This window comes from Diabrotica virgifera, chromosome 4 (genome assembly GCF_917563875.1).
Source record: "Diabrotica virgifera virgifera chromosome 4, PGI_DIABVI_V3a".
NCBI classification, from domain to species: domain Eukaryota; kingdom Metazoa; phylum Arthropoda; class Insecta; order Coleoptera; family Chrysomelidae; genus Diabrotica; species Diabrotica virgifera.
In genome coordinates, this window is record NC_065446.1 from 68,520,064 (window position 1) to 68,539,006 (window position 18,943).

The 18,943-nt window shown below is 31.4% G+C and overlaps 1 protein-coding gene across 2 annotated transcripts in view; it reads left to right on the top strand.

Annotated features, from left to right (window-relative positions):
- The first annotated feature begins 17,880 nt into the window (after positions 1–17,880).
- LOC114335188 (uncharacterized) overlaps positions 17,881–18,943 on the top strand; it is a 47,945-nt gene continuing 46,882 nt past the window's right edge. For both annotated transcript variants that reach the window (XM_028285377.2, XM_028285378.2), the window contains exon 1: positions 17,881–18,005. In XM_028285377.2, the coding sequence (XP_028141178.1) occupies positions 17,891–18,005 (115 nt within the window). In that variant the 5' untranslated portion in view covers positions 17,881–17,890. The remainder of the gene's footprint in view (positions 18,006–18,943) is intronic.

Here is an 18,943-nt window from a genome sequence, read left to right on the forward strand (position 1 = left end):
TACAGTAAAACCAAACAAAGAAGTTTTTGGATTTTGTCAAGACGAAGATGAAGACGAAGTAATCTTGATAGACCTCATAGCGGCATATGATACAATAAACCACAGAACCTTGCTAACTAAGATCTGAGAAGATAGCAGATGGGGTATCAGATTTTGCAGATTTTGCAGATTTTGATGACCATAGTTTTGAAGATCTGTCCGAGCAATTTTCTTGCCACTGTTTATATGATTTTCTCTTCTCTTTACTTGCCATCTGATCTCTTTATTTTTAAACTTTTTTTATGACCATTTTCCAGCACATTTTTTATACTATTTTGAACTAGACCTTCTTTCTCATCTTTTAACATCCACTATATACTTGATTTTTTGTGGTTCTTGTCGATATTTTTTATATATAGTAAGTACCTAATTCAATAAAATAATAAATGAAAATCAACTGATTGTTATGTAGAGAGTATTTTTCTGAAGTAAGTTCATTTTTAACCCCTCCCATAGGCGTAACCAGGATGATCCTAAGGGGGGGTTACATCTACCTGAAAGGGGGGGTTACAACTACTGGAAATATCTGAGGGATATGATGTTAAGCGTATAGAGCTGAAAGTACATCCCAATGGGGGGGTTACAACCCCCAAAACCCCCCCTGGTTACGCCTATGACCCCTCCGAAATTATTCTTTATCTATTAAAAAATTTAATAAATGAAAAATTAATTCCTATCCTTGTGGAGTCGGTATTCACCTGATGAACCGCAAGTTATAAACTAGTTTACCACAAAAATAGTCTATGTGTAACTCCGTGGCTAAATGTTCCAAACCAAGATCAGAAATCGAAACAAAAAAAGTTCATTTAAAGATGGTTGAAGTGGTTTGTTCTTAACTTGCAAATATTTTCTCGGTATGATGATGAATAATCAATTCTTTGATGAAGCATGAAATAATGGTAACATTGAAATTGATAGAAATTAAAGCGTTAATGTAATTAAAAATAAATTGGAAAACATTTAATTAATTTTATAAATTTATTAAATTAAATAAATAAGTTAAATTAAATTTTAGCAATTAGTCCATGAGGTGAGATTGCTCCGATCTGAAAACATTTCTGATTCGGTTTCTTTGCGGATTCCTATTCAAAAATGTTCCCTTTAAACAAATCTGAAGGGTGCTGGGCGGATTTTTTGGGCAGAAATTGTTAAAACAATTTTTTAAACAAATACAAAAGATCACCTTTTTTGACCCGAAAAATATTTTCTTAGGGTTTTTTGGTCATTCTAAACAAGAAAGGTATCTTGTGATCTTTCTCAAAAATTAATAGTTCTCGAGTTATAGGCAATTTAAAATCTGAAAAATGCGAAAATAAGCATTTTCAATGCTTAAAAACTCATATTTGCCAAGTACTTAAATTGTAGCTTAAACATTCATTTTCAAGATTCTGAAGGGTGATCGGGTCTAACCTTAATTTAGACCGTCGCGTCGTTTAAAATGTGCGTGTCTACCCGATTTTTTTGCCGCTGCGGCGCGCTCTATTTCAACAATCTATTTTCTTCCGAAAAATATATTTTCAGATTCTTTGAGACATTTTAAATAAAATAGGTTTCTTGTCATTTTTCTCAAAAGTTAATGGTTCTAAATTTATTTATACGCGATTTAAAATCCGAAAATTCGTGTTTTCGCATTTTTTGGATTTTAAATCGCTTATAACTTTAAGAGTATACAGTAGCGTGTCATCAATATAACTTCGGGAGATAGTATCATACCTTTTTTCGTAAGGTCTGCGAAACTTTGGCAACAGTGCTTCGGAATTGTTTGACATAACTTGAATGTGACATTAACACATAGGCGCTCTAAATGGAAGTAATAGAAAACAATTTTGTTATTAGTAACTAAATATTTAGAAAAATAAACCAAAATGGGTGAAAATTTTATGTTAACATAGGTATTTGCACGAAATAATAATAATAAATAATCATTTCGTTGTGAAGCGAAACAATCTTATTTTATTTAGTTTATAGAGCGCCAAAGGCACTTTAACTTTATATACTTGCATTAGAATACGAAATATTTTACGTAAAATATACTTATACATATAACTAAAACTCACAATTAACAATAATCTACTAATTCAAATAGGCCAACAACTTAGTTCTATTACACGAAAATATAATAAATTAAATATAAATAAACACTACTTTCCTATGAAACAACAATAACGAATTCTTAAAATGAATGAAAACTACTGCACTGAACAGATATCGATAAAGATAACAGAACAGGTAAGAGAAAATCTGACGCAGGTTTGTCAAAATTATGGTCAAAATGACAGTGAAAATTTCTCTATGTTGCCTAATTAGTTATTAGATATATGTTCGATTTTTTGTTAGAAATAAAAAATTTTAGTAAGTCCAAAATGACACAAAATCTAGGCATGGGATAAAAAAGTTTATTTGAAGAATGTGTATTTTTTGTTCGTCTTAATAGCGGTACAGATTCGTTTTTTAATATTGTATTTAATTACAGAGTAATTTCCACATACTAATCTATTTCTCAAATTGGGTTCTGTACCGCCATTCTTTATTATGTTATGAATATGTGTTCCAAATATCTTGACAAAATATTCAAAATTACAGCCGCAATCTTGGACCGCGTTTGTTGCTACCTGTTGATCGCTACTGTAGCCTCTTAAAACTATTAACTTATAGTTAATTAGTAGCGAGAAATGACAAGAAACCTATTTTATTTAGAATGTTCCAAAGAACCTGAAAAATATATGTTTCGGAGGAACATAGGAGATTGTTGAAATAGAGCGCTTCGCACCGGCAAAAAAATTTAAATAGACACGCATCTTTAACAATTAAACAGCGACGGTCTAAATTAAGGTTACCCGATTACTCTTCGAAATCTTGAAAATGAATGTTTAAACTATAATTTAAGTACTTGGCAACCTCAAAAATACTCAGTAGTAATTGCACAAGAGCTCTGAAATTATTGAATTTTTCCCGAGTGACACTTTGACAGTTTTAATTTCACGAGCCGAAGGCGAGTGAAATTATGTCAAAGTGTCACGAGAGCAAAAATTCTATATTAATTTCAGAGGTCGAGTGCAATTTGTTGCGATTATTTCATGAATAAAACTGTTCAAAACCAAAATTTCATTGTAATTTATTTATGTAAGTACCATTAAACACACAGTTTTTATAAATATTTGACGATTGAAAGTCATCACTTTTATAATTTTTAAAACATTAATTGTCATTAATGTCACTGAATGTATTTTTTCGTAGCAACGAAGGGCATCTGACGTAATATACTTAACGACGGGAGATTATCAAAAATTATCGATTTAATTCAGATTTCTGTAGCTTTCTATAGGTCAGAATCTCCTATGAATGAAGTAATCACCTAAATATGAGTTTTTAAGCCTTGAAAATGTTTATTTATTTTTGCATTTTTCAGATTTTAAATCGCCTATTACTCGAAAACTGTCAATTTTTGAAAAAATCACAAGATAGCTTTCTTGTTTAGAATGACCAAAAAAACCTAAAAAAATATTTTTCGGGTCAAAAAAGGAGATCTTTTGTATTTGTTTAAAAAACTTTTTTAAACAATTTCTGCCCAAAAATTCCGCCCGGCGCCCTTTGGATTTGTTTAGAGGGGACATTTTTAATAGGAATCCACACAGAAACCGAATCAGAAATTTTTTCAGACGGGAGCGGTCTCACCACATGGACTAAATGCCAGTGCCTTACTACATAGTTTAATTCCAGTGTATGCTCATATTAGGGACGACACCATTTTAACCCTAAATAATACAATATATACACTATATACAGCAGGGGTGGGCAAAAGGCGGCCCGCGGGCCGGATCCGGCCCTTTTGCTTACTTTATCCGGCCCGTTGAAAAATCCCGCAAGCTTTTTTTAAGAGCATAGGCGCAATGCTTTTTAAATGCATTAATTTTTTTCGAATCCTGAGAAAATTATACTGCCGACGGCCGAAAGTCCCTGAAAACTTCTACAATGCTTATTTTAGTAAATCGCAGGGGTGAACAAAAAAGAAAAAAAAATAGTGTGATTTTTTGATTTTTAATTTCAAATATCTCCTTCAAAAGAAACTTTTAATTTATTCTAAGGGACTTTTGACCTTCGGTAATAATGTAATCTTTCATTCTGCGTTTAAATTTTTCAAAAATATTTATTAGTTTTCTCACGATTCGAAAAAAAGGAATGCATTTAAAAATCATTGGTCCGAAATTTTGCGCCTACGCTCTTAATCTCTTTTATGCGATTTTCTTGAAATCAACAGTATTAGTGTTTGTAGTGTTCATATAAATAATGTATCTCTATCTTCTGCTTTTCTTAAAAGCGTCTGTATGTTTAACCCGGTCCAGGCGCAAATATTTTTTGGCCAGGGAATTTGTCGTCTACCAGGACCCTTTTCCTTCCATTTTACCCTTCTTAAACAGCTGCTGCAACAACTTACAACAACGTACTTATCATTTATTAGTATGTGTCCTTTCTTCTTGCTGTCCTTCTCCCTTTAATGATGGTCAAAGTTCTTTGTTCCTTTCCCATTCTGTGTAACACCATTTCGTTAGTAATATGATCGGTCCATGGTATTTTCAAAATTCTCCTAAAAAGCTACATGTCAAAAGCTTCCAGCTTTCTCACTAAGTCAGCATTAGCAATCCAATAAAGAAGAATAGAGTGGACATAACAGTTTTATTATCATCCCGGTTTTTTATAGGGTTCTCCCAGTTTCCAGCTTCGTCCGTTGTTGCATTCGTCAGGGTGAACGTTCCTTTCCGACATTGTCTTTTGAATGCCACCCAGCCAGGACTGTTTCGGCTTTCCCCTCTCCCTTCTTTCCTTAGCGTTCATTTTAAAATTTGTTTTGGCATCCTGTCGTTGTTCATTTCTTCTACATGACCATACTAGATCAGTTGACACTTTGAATTTCGACTATGATGGTTGATTTGACCTAACATTTTACCATCCGATGTCAGATTTGCATATATTGAATCTTTGGTTGCTCAGAAATTTCCTCATCTTCAAAAAGGCTGCTCTTGAATTTCTGAATTTAATTGTTTATCTGGATCGCTCTTATGGCTTAATATAATGGACCATATTAAAAATTTCGTAATTTAACTGAGAACTCTAGGAATAATTAAAACGATCGAAAATATCTACCAGAACAATAAAAGTAAAAGTAGATGAAGAACTAACTGACCATAATTGAAGCTGAGAAGGGATAAGACAGGGAGATTCCCTGAGTCCTCTGTTGTTCAACCTGATCATGGACGAAATATTATAAAAAGTAAGAACAAAAAAAGGGTACCAAATGGGAGAAAAACAACTTAAAATAATCTGCTATGCAGACGACGCAACCCTAATCTCTCAAAGTGAAGATGATTTACAACGTATGCTGCACGAATTTAATATAACCGCTAGAAAATTTAACATGTCAATTTCCCCAAAAAAGACCAAATGCATGGTTATAACAGCAGATCTAATAAGGTGTAAATTAGAACTGAAGGGTCAAATAATAGAACAAGTCATGGAGTTTAAATATCTAGGCATCACACTATGCAGCTACGGCAAACTCGAAACACAAGTGGAAGATCAGGTGAATAAAGCAAACAGAGCCGCAGGTTGTCTGAATGAATCAATATGGAGAAATAAAAACCTCGGAAAAGAAGTTAAAGGCAGTATTTACAAAACAGTCATCAGACCAATAATGACATACGCGTCAGAAACACAACCTGATACAGAAAGGATAAAAAGAATGCTAGAAACAGCAGAGATGAAAACATTGAGAAAAATCGATGGTAAGACGCTGTGGGATAGAGCTAGAAGTGCAGATATACGAAGGAGATGCAAGGTGGACAACATTAATAACTGGGTGAAAAGCAGAAGGGTAGAATGGAACAACCACATAAGCCGAATGACAACAAATAGAGTAGTAAGGATGGCGAGAGACGGTTCCCCAATAGGAAGACGATCAGTGGGAAGACCACGAAAAAGATGGAATGACAACTTACTGGAAGCACATTGAAAAACAGACAGAGTAATGTCTATATAAAAAGAAGAAGAAGAAGAAGAAGAAGAAGAAGAAGAAGAACAAGAAGAAGAACTGAGAACAAATTGTTCGCATGTACACACAAGCAAGACAATTGATTATTACTATTATTTATTATTAACAGTCAAATGTATTTGTCCAAATGCTTTAAAATGATACTTATAGTATTTATGTCAAAAAACTTTCTTGGACGGAGAAAGATCTATAGGTCTCCGGCCCGGGAGACATTTTGAAAATTTCATTTTGGCCCGCGCTTAAAAGTATTTGCCCACCCCTGATATACAGGGTATGGGTATTTCATTAACAATTGTATATCGTAACTGGAGAAACCTTAGCACAAAATACGAAAATTTAACCCAAAACACTTAAATAAAAAAATATTCTTCCTTACCGAAATACAGAGTGTTTTATTACAAATGTTCTAAAAGGATTTTAGTCCATTGTTAAAGCACCTTTTAATATTTTTTGTTCAAACTTGACACAAAGTTTAAACATGTTAGGATACTTTAACTAGTGTTAAAATATAGTTTTCCGCTGTTACCATGTTACCAGAGACGTGCTGTAGGGATATATACTTCTTTTTCGCCCCTTTCCCCCTTACAATCTACGCCACTGTCTCAATAGTCATTTCAGCATGTTTTTTTGATTGTTACTTTTTACGTAAATAACCATCCTTTTATCTCAATGCGATAGAGTAAGTAGTTTTCAAGTTATTTGCATTTTAATGTAATGGATTCAATAAAATTATGTATTTTAGACACATATAATTTTATTGAATGTAGCTTATTTCACTTTTTTTTCACTTGTGGACTTTTTTCACTAGCTTATTTCACTTGAAAAGGACACGGTGACCCCTCTGGCGCCTAGACTATTGGGTAAACCCAGGGGTAATAATAGGCGGTTGAAGCGTAGAACTGGCCCTGTTACCTTCCTTGTATACCGTAGGCCCTAGATATAGCAGACTACCCTGCTATAATCCCAAAGCCGCATTAGCGGTATAAAACAGGAAACTAATATTATTAATCTTCTCGTATATTCGTTATCTGACATCCTAGCAATGTGTCCAGACCATCTAAGTCTCTGAACTGTAGCGAATTTCAGAATATCTGTATCGGTGTATAACTGATATAGTTCAAACATATATCTTCGACGCCATGGCATAGCCCATTTTCATTTACGCCCCCAAAAACCTTTCTAAGAATTTTTCTCTCAAAAATACCAAGAAATCTTTTATCATTTTGAGATAAGGTCCACGTTTCAGCCCCATATATTACCACCAACAGAGAAGAACTGGAATGAGGGTAGTAGAAGATTTCTATACAAACCATACAAAAGTCCACAAAACCATGATAAGCAATGAATAGAAAAATTATTAGAAAATTCACTAAAGACAATAAAGAAAAAGGCCGTAAAAGTCTTTAATTTTTTTCCTGTCAAAAAATTGAAGGATGTAATTTCAACATATTATTGCACTTTTGGTAGATTTACAGACTTTTCATCTTAATTTTTCAAATCTTCTTTTTAATTATTAGTAAAATTATTCAAGAAACTGCTTTGCAATCAGTAGATGATTGTCACGGCATACTAATAAAATGGGTTAAAAAATGCAAGCTTTCTGTCAATGTTTAATATATTGGAAGAGTGGTAATAAAAAATAGTGAATATTGACTATTTTCTTTATGTCATAAAACTAATAAAAATTGGTTTTATGGTACATTCCTACCGCATCGTGGTCAAAGTATATTTATTCAATGCAAAATGTTATTAATTATGTTGTATCATCTGCCATTAATTTTTATTTTTTGCATTAACAAGTAGAAACACACACCTAAAGATAATAAACAGTAATATTTAACATTATAGACTAAGAGCTGGAGCCGAAAAATCATTGTCGTAAGTAATATGGAGTTTTTCCTGTGAAATGCGTCCATTGTATATTGATAATTATGATCCCTTGCAAGCTTACACCTCAGTGGATACAGCAATAAGGGGTGAGAGTGGAAAATTAGTTCAATTATCGAAGGTTTTCATCACTAATTTTCATGAAAATTGGTGAGTCGCTAGAGTATACCTCAAGGAACAAAAATGGCATGGTGCCAACTTGCGTTTTTACCCTGTTCTCGGCTTTCCCGATATCGGTATATAGGTATTCCCGATACCATTTGTTATTTTGTTAAAAATAATCCAACAAATCAATGGAGGGCGAAATTCTAAGAAAAATATATTATATCATGCTATTAAAATAAATCAATATTTTTTGAGTTATTAAAGGTGAAACAATTTACTTTTTCGTGCAAAAATGCATCTTTTAAAGCGGCTTTTCATAAATAACTCACAAACCATAACTTTTTACAAAAAACGTATTATTATTAAAATTGATGTTAATAATAAATCGAATAAATTTCTTACTTGAAAAACCTTTTCCTATTAATTTAAAGTGAGTTAATTGAATGTGTATTTTTTCGGCGAGTACTCAAATCTAAGTATTCAAGCTCAAATAATGGGAAAACGATGCATTTTATGACATATACAGTCGAAAAAATGAAAGAATACCCATGAACGAACATATAAAACACGCTGTATTTTCCTGTCACCGTGTCACAAAGAAAATTGCCCAGCGCAAGTACATGTAATAATAATTATTACATGTACTTGCGCTGGCCAATTTTTTGTGTGACACGGTGACAGGAAAATACAGCGTGTTTTACATGTTCGTTCATGGGTATTCTTTCATTTTTCCTACTGTACTTACTAAACAATTGTTAACGTACTTTGAAATATATAAATACATTTGAAATATACAATATAAATGTATATCAAGTAGTCTCCCGAAGAAGTTGAGACCATTAAAATTTATGCTCCAAAAATTTTTCAAAATTTATGCTCCAAAAATTTTTCCAAAAAAATGTTATTGTTTTTTTTAACTCCATTAATTTTTATGATATCAGGTTTGTCTAAAAGCGTTTAAGAGGTAGTTTCAAGGGCTATAAAATAGTACTTATTAAACTTAATCTTTTATATCCCTGATTTTTTTAAGATAAAATAGTAACGGGCAGCGGTTACATGATTCTCGCAGTAAACTTTGTTTTAAACGTTTCTGTATCGGTTATTTTTTAACCTACAAAAATAATAAAAAATTAAAATATTTGCTGAAAAGAAAAAACTAAAATTTGGTGTTTTATTATTTCTTACGTATATCGATTAATTTTGGAGTTATCAAAAGAAAATGAAATTGCCGAAAATTTGAAAAGTTATGATTTGTTTAAATCACATTTGTTTTTTCAAAAAGATACTTTCCAAACCGGTCAAAGTTGTTGAGGCTATTACTTATGCTAAAATAAAGAAGGTCTTATAGGAACTACTGCAAATTTTAATTAATTTTTGTGGAAATAGCGTATGTTTTATTTTTCACTTTTTCCTAAGAAATTCGAAAGGGTTCTCTTATTTTCATCATGACTTGCTTAGCTTTGATGCTATCAACTTCATCCGGAGCTCGCTTGATAGGTATTCTTGAGTACTTTGACAAGTGTTTAACAAGTATATTTCATAAAATGCATCGTTTTCCCGTTATTTAAGCTTGAATACTTAGATTTGAGTACTAGCTGAAAAAAATATACATTCTGTCACCTAGGTATAACCCACTTTTAATTAATTCCAAAAGGTTTTTAAAGTAAGAAATTGATTGGATTTTTTATTATCTTCAATTTGGGCAATAATAGATTTTTTTTTTTTGTTAAAACTTAGGTATAGTTTTTGAATTATTTATGAAAACCCGCTTTATCACTGCATTTTTCACGAAAAAGTCAAATATTTTATCTTTAATAACTCACAACGTACTTATTGTTTTAGTTTAATAACAAGATATTGCAAATTTTATTTAAAATGTGTCCATCTACCGATCTGTGGGGTTATTTTTAATAAAATAATTTTTACCCCCAAGAAGGGGTGGTATCTACGCCCAGAGTAAAAGCTTAAGTTGGCACCATGTCACTTTTGTTTCTTGAGGTATCCTCTAACTACTCACCAATTATCATTCATATCGATGGAGGTTCAACCAATTCGGAGGTGAAAAGCTTCAGTGACTGCACTAATTTTCCACTTTCACTCCTGATTGCTACTTCCTGTATCCATTATCCTGTTAACACAGTACGTGTTAATGAAAAGCTGTTACAGGAAATTCAAATTAGACATGGGGTGAGACAGGGATGAGTATTGTTGTCAATTCTTCCTAATGCCTACTCGTAAGAGATCCTCTTGAGGGTAAAACAGCTGGAATAAAGGTAAACAGAGTTCCCATTAACAACATTAGATATGAAGATGGCACTGTCATCTTGGCCGAAGATGAAGATCTTGAAGATCTTCAGAGGCTGGTGAACAGAATAGCAATGTATAGCCAAGAATACGATCTAACAGTGAACATCAAGAAGACAATATTTATGAGAATATCTAAAACGCAAAGAAATAACGAGAATATCGAATATCCTCATAACGAGGATCTCCTTCCTTATAGTAGGCATTAGTCCAGGGTCGAAAAATAAAAACGGGAAAAAATCAATACAGGTATTTGAAGGTGCTAAATTGTAGGGGGGATATAGTTAATTAAAAATACATACAGAGGTACTCGTAAATCGACCTCATTTTTTTATAAACAAGGGCCAAAGTCAGAAAATATTGTTTTTTGCCTATAGCATTTTTAGTATTATATTTACAGCAAAAGTTGTTTAATAAAAGTTATGTATCATGAAAAAATGATTATTCTGAACTTTTACAAGTTAAAAATGCATAAAGAATTAACCGAGATAATTGCAAAAAACCACGTTTTTTGCACTATTTTGTAAATGTTAATAACTTTTACCAAATAGGTCGTAAGGAACTTATTGTACCTTGATTATGAGGCAATTAAGTGCCTTTATTAGTGTACAAAATTTCAAGAAGATATGTTTATCAGTTTACGAGTTATGTTAAATGTTTATCCCAGACATCGAATGTTTAAACAATCATTGTTGCCCTAGGAGTATTTTCAGAGCATTTTGGCAAAGTGCAATGAGTTCTTAAAGACTAAAATACTAAGAAAGTTAAAAAAAGAATATATTTGTTTCTTAATTGTTGTTGAACGGGTCGCTAAAAAATGGTGAGTTTTTCCTTATAAACAATTAGAATATCTTTGTTATTTTTTCTGATAAATAATTATAATTGGTTGTATCAAAAATACGATAAAAAAATATACATTTAAGAAGAATAAACAACTTTCTAGGACCAATAGTAGCCAAGTTATACTTTTTTTTTGAAAACTTCCATCTCAATTGTTTATAAATATTAAGAGTTGAAATTTTTACAGAATGATAATAAATATCTATATTTTATATTTCAATTGATAAGTACGGAATATCTTCTGTTTAAAACGAGTAATAACCCTTTAAAATGAAGTTACTCACGCTGACTGAGCTGGGACAATGTGATGGGGAAGATTGTCGGAGTCCAGTTCCGCGCGTCGAGATTTTGCTATAGAAAGTTCAATTTGGAGGACTTGAAAAATTTTGTAATATCTCAGCTTCCAGAGAACGTAGAGCCTTCATTTTTTTTAAATCTGGGTAACTCGACGAAAGAATAACAACTAGCTAATTTTCATTTACCGGAAAAATCGGAAAATTCTGGAAAATGAACCTTTTTATTCAACATTCATTTACAATGTTAACACTAATATATTTTGATAAATATTTTCATAAAATATTATAAATTTGTAAATAAATATTAAAATATAATTATAGCATATATCTATTTATATACAGGGTGGTTCATTTTATTCGCCTTGGTGCCTGTACGGAAAACGACTTGATTTAAAAAAATTTCTTCATAATAGACATATACAGGGCAATTAATACTACAATCTAAAAATAATGTGAATTATACAGGGTGCTACAAAAAAGAGTGATATATCAAAAATATATTTTTTTATGGAACATCCTACAATTGATGAAATTTTTAAATTGCTCTTAAAAAAATAAGCTAGACTATGCCTAAGTACAGGGTATTTTGATTCATTTAAATTTTTACAAAAATATAATATTTTAGAAAAAAAAATAAATATTTACAAATCTAAGAGCCGGTGACAAATTTTTTCTTAGATCTTTATAATAGACTATTCAGCATTTTTAAACAGATGTTTATTGTAACAAAATTTATAATTACTTAATAGTACATTTTTAGATTTAAAAAAATAATTGAAAACAAAAATCTTCTCAAATTGAAAAAAAAAGTTTGTATAGATTATAATCATTGATCTTCGTTAATTCTACACAGTTTATGTACAGGTTTATTAATTTCTTATTTCTTCAACATTATCCCTAATTCTTTTAAACAAATCTTCTTCAACTTCCACTTTCGTCATATATCTTCTTCTTCTTGTGCCACTCCTATCGGAGATTGGAAATCATCAAGGCTACCCAAGACTTTGTTTACAGCTGACCTAAAAGTTCATTAGTGGTGCAGCCAAACCACTCTCTCAAATTCCGCATCCATGACATCCTTCTGCGGCCTGGATTCCGTTTTCCTTCTATTTTTCCTTGCATTATATTTTGAAGTAAGGCGTATTTATGACCTCTCATCAGGTGACCCAAATACTCGAGTTTTCTTCGTTTTATCGTTAACAAAATTTCTGGGTCTCTTCCTATCCTTCGTATTACTTCAAGATTTGTGATTCTTTCAACCCAACTTATCTTCAGCATTCGACGGTAGCACCACATCTCGAAACTTTCAATATTTTTTATGTTGTTCTGTTTGAGAGTCCAGGCCACTACACTGTATAATAGCGTGTTAAATACGTGGACTCTTAGCATTCTTAATCGTAAAGGGATGCTTATATCTCTGTTGCAGAAGAATTTTCTCATCCTTATGAAGGTGGCGCTGGCAATTTCGATACGTCTTTTTATTTCATTGTTTTGGTCTCCAGTTTCGTTTATTAAAGTTCCCAAGTATTTGTAACTTGATACTTTTTCAATTTGAATGCCGTTTATACTAATATGTGCTGGTTGTGTCATGATTTTACTGAAGACCATATGCTTGGGTTTTTTGATATTATTGTTTATATTATGCCATAATTGTTGCAAGCAATATTTATGTTTATGTCATCTATAATAACTGTCAAAAGTTTGTAGCAACTTTTTTCGCCAGTGTCATCTTTGCAATTTATGCAAAGCTCGGTACAATTGATTTATTTCAAGAAATTATGGATCATCATCATCACCATCATCACACAGCCAAATTTGTCCACTGTCGGACATAGGCCTCCTCAAGATGTCTCCACCCTTCTCTGTCCTGGGCAGCTGCAATCCAGTTTGTCGCTATTCTCTTAATATCGTCGGTCCATCTGGTAGGTGGTCTTCCACGACTTCGTTTGTCCGCCCTTGGCCGCCACTCTAAGATCTTCATTGTCCATCTGTTGTCTCTTTGTCTTGCGACGTGTCCTGACCATTTCCACTTCAACTTCGTAATGCGCTTTACGATGTCTTCCACTCCAGTTCTTCGCCGCAACTCATCATTTCGTATTCGTTGTGCTACTTGTAATTTTCTTATTGATGTTTTAGTCAACGTTAGTGTTTCAGCTCCATAAGTTAGCACCGGAAGTACGCACTGTTTTATTTTTGCCATACCCCCCTCAAATTATGGATAATGTGGAAGAAATTAATGAACCTGTACAAAAACTGTAGAATTAACGAAGATGAATAATTATAATCTATACATATTTTTTTTTATTTGAGAACGTTTTTGTTTTTAATTAATTTTTAAATCTAAAAATGTACGATTAATTAATTATAAATTTTGTTAAAATAAACATCTGTTTAAATATGCTGAATAGTATATTATGAAGATCCAAGAAAAAAATTGTAACTGATTCTTAGATTTGCACATATTTATTTATTTTCTAAATCTTTACATTTTTCTAAAAATTTAAATAAATCAAAAAACCCTGTACTTAGGTATAGTCTAGCTTCTTTATAAAGGGCAATTTAAAAATTTCATCAGGTGTAAGGTGTTCCATAAAAAATATATCTTTGATATACCACTCTTTTTTGAAGCACCCTGTATAATTCACATTATTTTTATATTGCAGTGTTAATGGCCCGGTATATTTCTATGAAGAATTTTTTTTAAATCAAGTCGTTTTCCGTACAGACACCGAGGCGAATAAAATTCCACCCTGTATATAAATAGGTATATACTATAATTTTATTTTAATATTTATTCACAAATTTATAATATTTCATGACAATATGTGTTAACGTTGTAGATGCATGTTGAATAAAAAAGTGCATTTTCCATAATTTTCCGATTTTTCCGGTAAATGAAAATTAGTTAGTTGCTATTCTTTCGTCGAGTTACTCCAATTTAAAAAAAAAAATGAAGGCTCTACGTTCTCTGGAAACCGAGATATTAGTCCAGGGTAATAAGGTTTTTCCCATGACACTCGAGCAGCCAGGGTACTGAAGCGTTTTTTCGACAGGTAATACCTATAAGAGCAAATTGTAACTATTTCCTGCGTAGGATCTGGCGGCCATTTTTATTTATAAACAATTAAGTGTCAAAAAATGGCATTTTTCCCTTTTTTTTCAAATCAATGGAAAACAGTGAAACTTATGGTTTTTTCAGTACAAATATCTTTGAGATTATGGAAAAAGCTTTAAAATGACGTATTACAAAGTTTGATATACTCATTTATTGATAATATAATTGCGAAAAAAGGTCGGAATTGCAAAAAAAATTAATTTCGCAATATCTATTGTAAAAATTATTGTATAGCTTTAAAATTTTTGTCACATAAGGGTTCTTTAGTGCTTAATATGTAATAAAAATTTCAAAGCGATTCATTCAATTGTTTCAATTTTATTCAAATTGTTTATCCCAGAGAGCATTTTTTTGCAATAACATAAGTCAGAAAAAAATTACGTTAGAAACATTCCACAGGTGTCAAATGAAAGAGCATGAAATATATTTTCAACTTGATTTAAAAAAAGCGAATAAAAAATGCATTTATTAGTAATAAATAATTATGCAAAAGTACCGTAAAGCTTTCCTTATAAACTTTTTATTTTGTTATATAAGAAATTATATATATTTATTACAATTTTTTATCAGTTATGATATAAATAACATTACTTGGTAGTTGTGCACTGAAAACAGGGTAAAAAAGTTAATTTTTTTGGAAAAAGTCATCCAAAAAGTTTATAAGGATAGATTTACGATACTTTTGCATAATTATTTATTACTAATAAATGCATTTTTTATTCGGTTTTTTTAAACCAAGTTAAAAACATAGCTCATGGTCTTCCATTTGACACCTGTGGAATGGTTCTAACCTCATTGTTTTCTGACTTATGTTATTGCAAAAAAAATGCTCTCTGAGATAAACAATTCGAATAAAATTTAAACACTTTAATGAATCGCTTTGAAATCTTTATCACATATTAAGCACCAAAGAACCCTCATTTGACAAAAATTTCAAACCTGTACACTAATTTTTACAACAGTTATTGCGAAAATATTTTTTTTTGCAATTTCGACCTTTTTTCGGAATTATATTAACAATAAATGAGTATATCAAACTTTGTAATATGTCATTCTAAAGCTTTTTCCATAATCTCAAAGATATTTGTACTAAAACAATCATAAGTGTCACTGTTTTCCATTGATTTGAAAAAAAAAGGGAGAAATGCCATTTTTTGACAGTTAATTATTTATAAATAAAAATGGCCGCCAGATCCTACGCAGGAAATAGTTACAATTTGTTCCTGTAGGTATTACTTGTCGAAAAAACGCTTCAGTACCCTGGCTGCTCGAGTGTCACGAACAGGGTATATTTTTGTCTTATTACCCTGGCCTATATTGTAAAATTTTTCAAGCGCTCCAAATTGAACTTTCTATAGCAAAATCTCAACGCGCGAAACTGGACTCCGACAATCTTCTCCATCACACGGTCCCAGCTCAGTCAGCGTGTGTAACTTCACTTTAAAGGGTTATAACTCGTTTTAAATAGAAGATATTCCGTACTTATCAATTGAAATATAAAACATAGATATTTATTATCATTCTGTAAAAATTTCAACTGTTAATATTTATAAACAATAGAGATGAGATTTTTCAATAAAAACAGAATAACTTGACTATAATTGGTCCTAGAAAGTTGTTTTTTCTTTTTTAATGTGTGTTTTTTTTCACCTTTTTGATGCAGTCAATTATAATTATTTATCAGAAAAAATGGCAAAGATATTCTAATTGTTTATAAGGAAAAAACTCACCATTTTTTTAGCGACTTGTTTAATAACATTTAAAAACATATATATGCTTTTTTTAACTTTCTTAGTACTTTGTGTTTTTAAGAATTCATTGCACTTTGCCAAATAGCTCTGAAAATGCTCCTAGGGCAACAATGATTGTATAAACATTCGATGTCTGGGATAAACATTTAACATAACTCGTAAACTAACAAATATATCTTCTTAAAATTTTGTACGCTAATAAAGGTACTTAATTTTCTCATGATTAAGGTACAATAAGTTCCTTACGGTCTTTTTGGTAAAAGTTGTTAACATTTACAAAATAGTACAAAAAACGTGGTTTTTGCAATTATCTCGGTTAATTCTTTATGGATTTTAACTTGTAAAAATTCAAATTATTCATTTTTTCATGATACACAACTTTTATAAAACAACTTTTGCTGTAAATATGATACTAAAAATGCTATAAGCAAAAAACCATATTTTCTGACTTTGGCCTTATTTTATAAAAAAATGAGGTCGATTTACGAGTACCTCTGTATGTATTTTTAATCAATTATATCCATCCTACCATTTAGCACCTTCAAATACCTGTATTGATTTTTACCCTGAAATCGCTCATATTTATTTTTCTACCCTGGTCTACATATCTTGGAACAGTGATTAACTCCACAAATGAATACTTCCAGGAAATTAAAATTAAAATAGAAAAGGCTAGAGCGAATTTTAACAAAATGAGAAAAGTGCTCTGCACAAGAGATCTGAAGTTAGAGCTAAGAGTAAGGTTGGCTAGGTGCTACGTTTTCTCGACTTTGTTATGCGGAATGGAAGCTTGGACCTTGAATGCGGCATCAATGAAAAAACTTGAATCATTCGAGTTGTGGGTGTATAGAAGAATTCTGAAAATATCATGGACAGAACACGTCACAAACAAAGAGGTTCTGAGAAAGATGAATCAAGAAATGAAAGTCTTAAATACAATCAAAACCAGAAAATTGGAATATCTTGGACATATTACACGTGGAGAGAGTTACAACTTGCTTCATTATGCAGGGAAAGATTCAAGGAAAAAGAAGCATGAGGAAACGCAGAATATCTTGGCTGCGCAACCTGAGAGAATGGTAAGGATGTACATCAAATGAACTTTTCAGAGCAGCCGTCTCTAAGGTCCGAATAGCTATTAGGATTGCCAACCTCTGTCGCGGTGATGGTACTTAAAGAAGAAGAAGAAGAAGTATCCCGTCAGCCTGCAAAGGATCATAATTATCAATTTACAATGGACGGATTTCGCAGAAAAACTCCATATTAATATGGAGTAAGTAATTACTTATGACGCTAATTGTTCGACTCCAGCTCTCCGTCTATTAACAATGCTGATAATTGCTTTTTAAACACGAAGTCTAGTTAAAATGGCTACAGTAAAAGTGTAAAAATAAAAATCAAAAGTGAGACATAGTGTTAATGAAAAATAAATATAGAAATTTTAAAGATCCTTATAAAAAGAAATATTTTCTTCGGCATGTTTAGTTGAACCGAAAGATTTACTAAAATGCGTAGTGTGTTTATTGTTTTTGTTTTTCTTACTATCATTGCGCTTTGTAGTTGTGCTGGTACTAATCATAAGTTAGTTAAAAAACACAAGCATTGCCACAAATGGTTGATTTGTAAGTATTTTCACGTACCACATAATTTTTAAGGCAGCTTTTGTTTATTTAAGCATACGGGGTAGTGAGAAATTATGGAAACACGATAATTTCTCGGATACCGCTGAAACTATTTTTATAGATTTTGGTGGGTAAGGGTTTTCTAATACAGCCGATATTATAGTGGTAATTACATTTTTGTCAAATCTTCCGTTTTTCTGGAAATCTAATGAACTTTCTTATTTCAAATAGAACACCCTATATATTTTTTGCATTTTGACGTCCTTAAGAAATACTGATTATTTTTTATGTTATATTCCCTATATCTACATTATTGCATATCTACGTTATTGCTACATTTATTAAAAAAAAATTAAACAAATTTTAAAAATCAAATTTTTCGGCCTGGATAAATATTATTTTAGGTTCTTTGAGTCATTGGACACAAAAAAGGTTTTTTTAATTTTTGTCTAAAGTTGATCGTTTCCTAGTTATAAACAATTTAAAACTGAAAAAACGAAAAATGACGATTTTCTAGAGTCAAAACCACAAGTAAAAAATATTATTTTTGAAACAACGGTGGGCCTAAATTCAAGATCAAACCTTATTTTATCAGTTGTCGATAAGTAATTTGGGCTTATTGCATTTTAAAACACTCTTTTCTAGTTGTTAAAGCAACCCGATCGCCCGTCCTCTCATATGCGCTTCATTAAAAAAAAACAATATTTTAGAATAAAACGTGCCAAAAATTCTTATAGGGATCTGATAAAAGAAGGTTTGATCTTGGGGTACTTTGTAATTTCAAAAATTATTTTTTAAGTGTGTTTTTGAATCTTGAAAATCGTAATTTTTCGATATTTTTCAGTTTTTCATTGTTTATAACTCGGCAACTTTAAAGAAAAGTTACAAAAGATCTTTTTTGTTCCCAATGATCCAAAGAACCTAAAATAATGTCTATC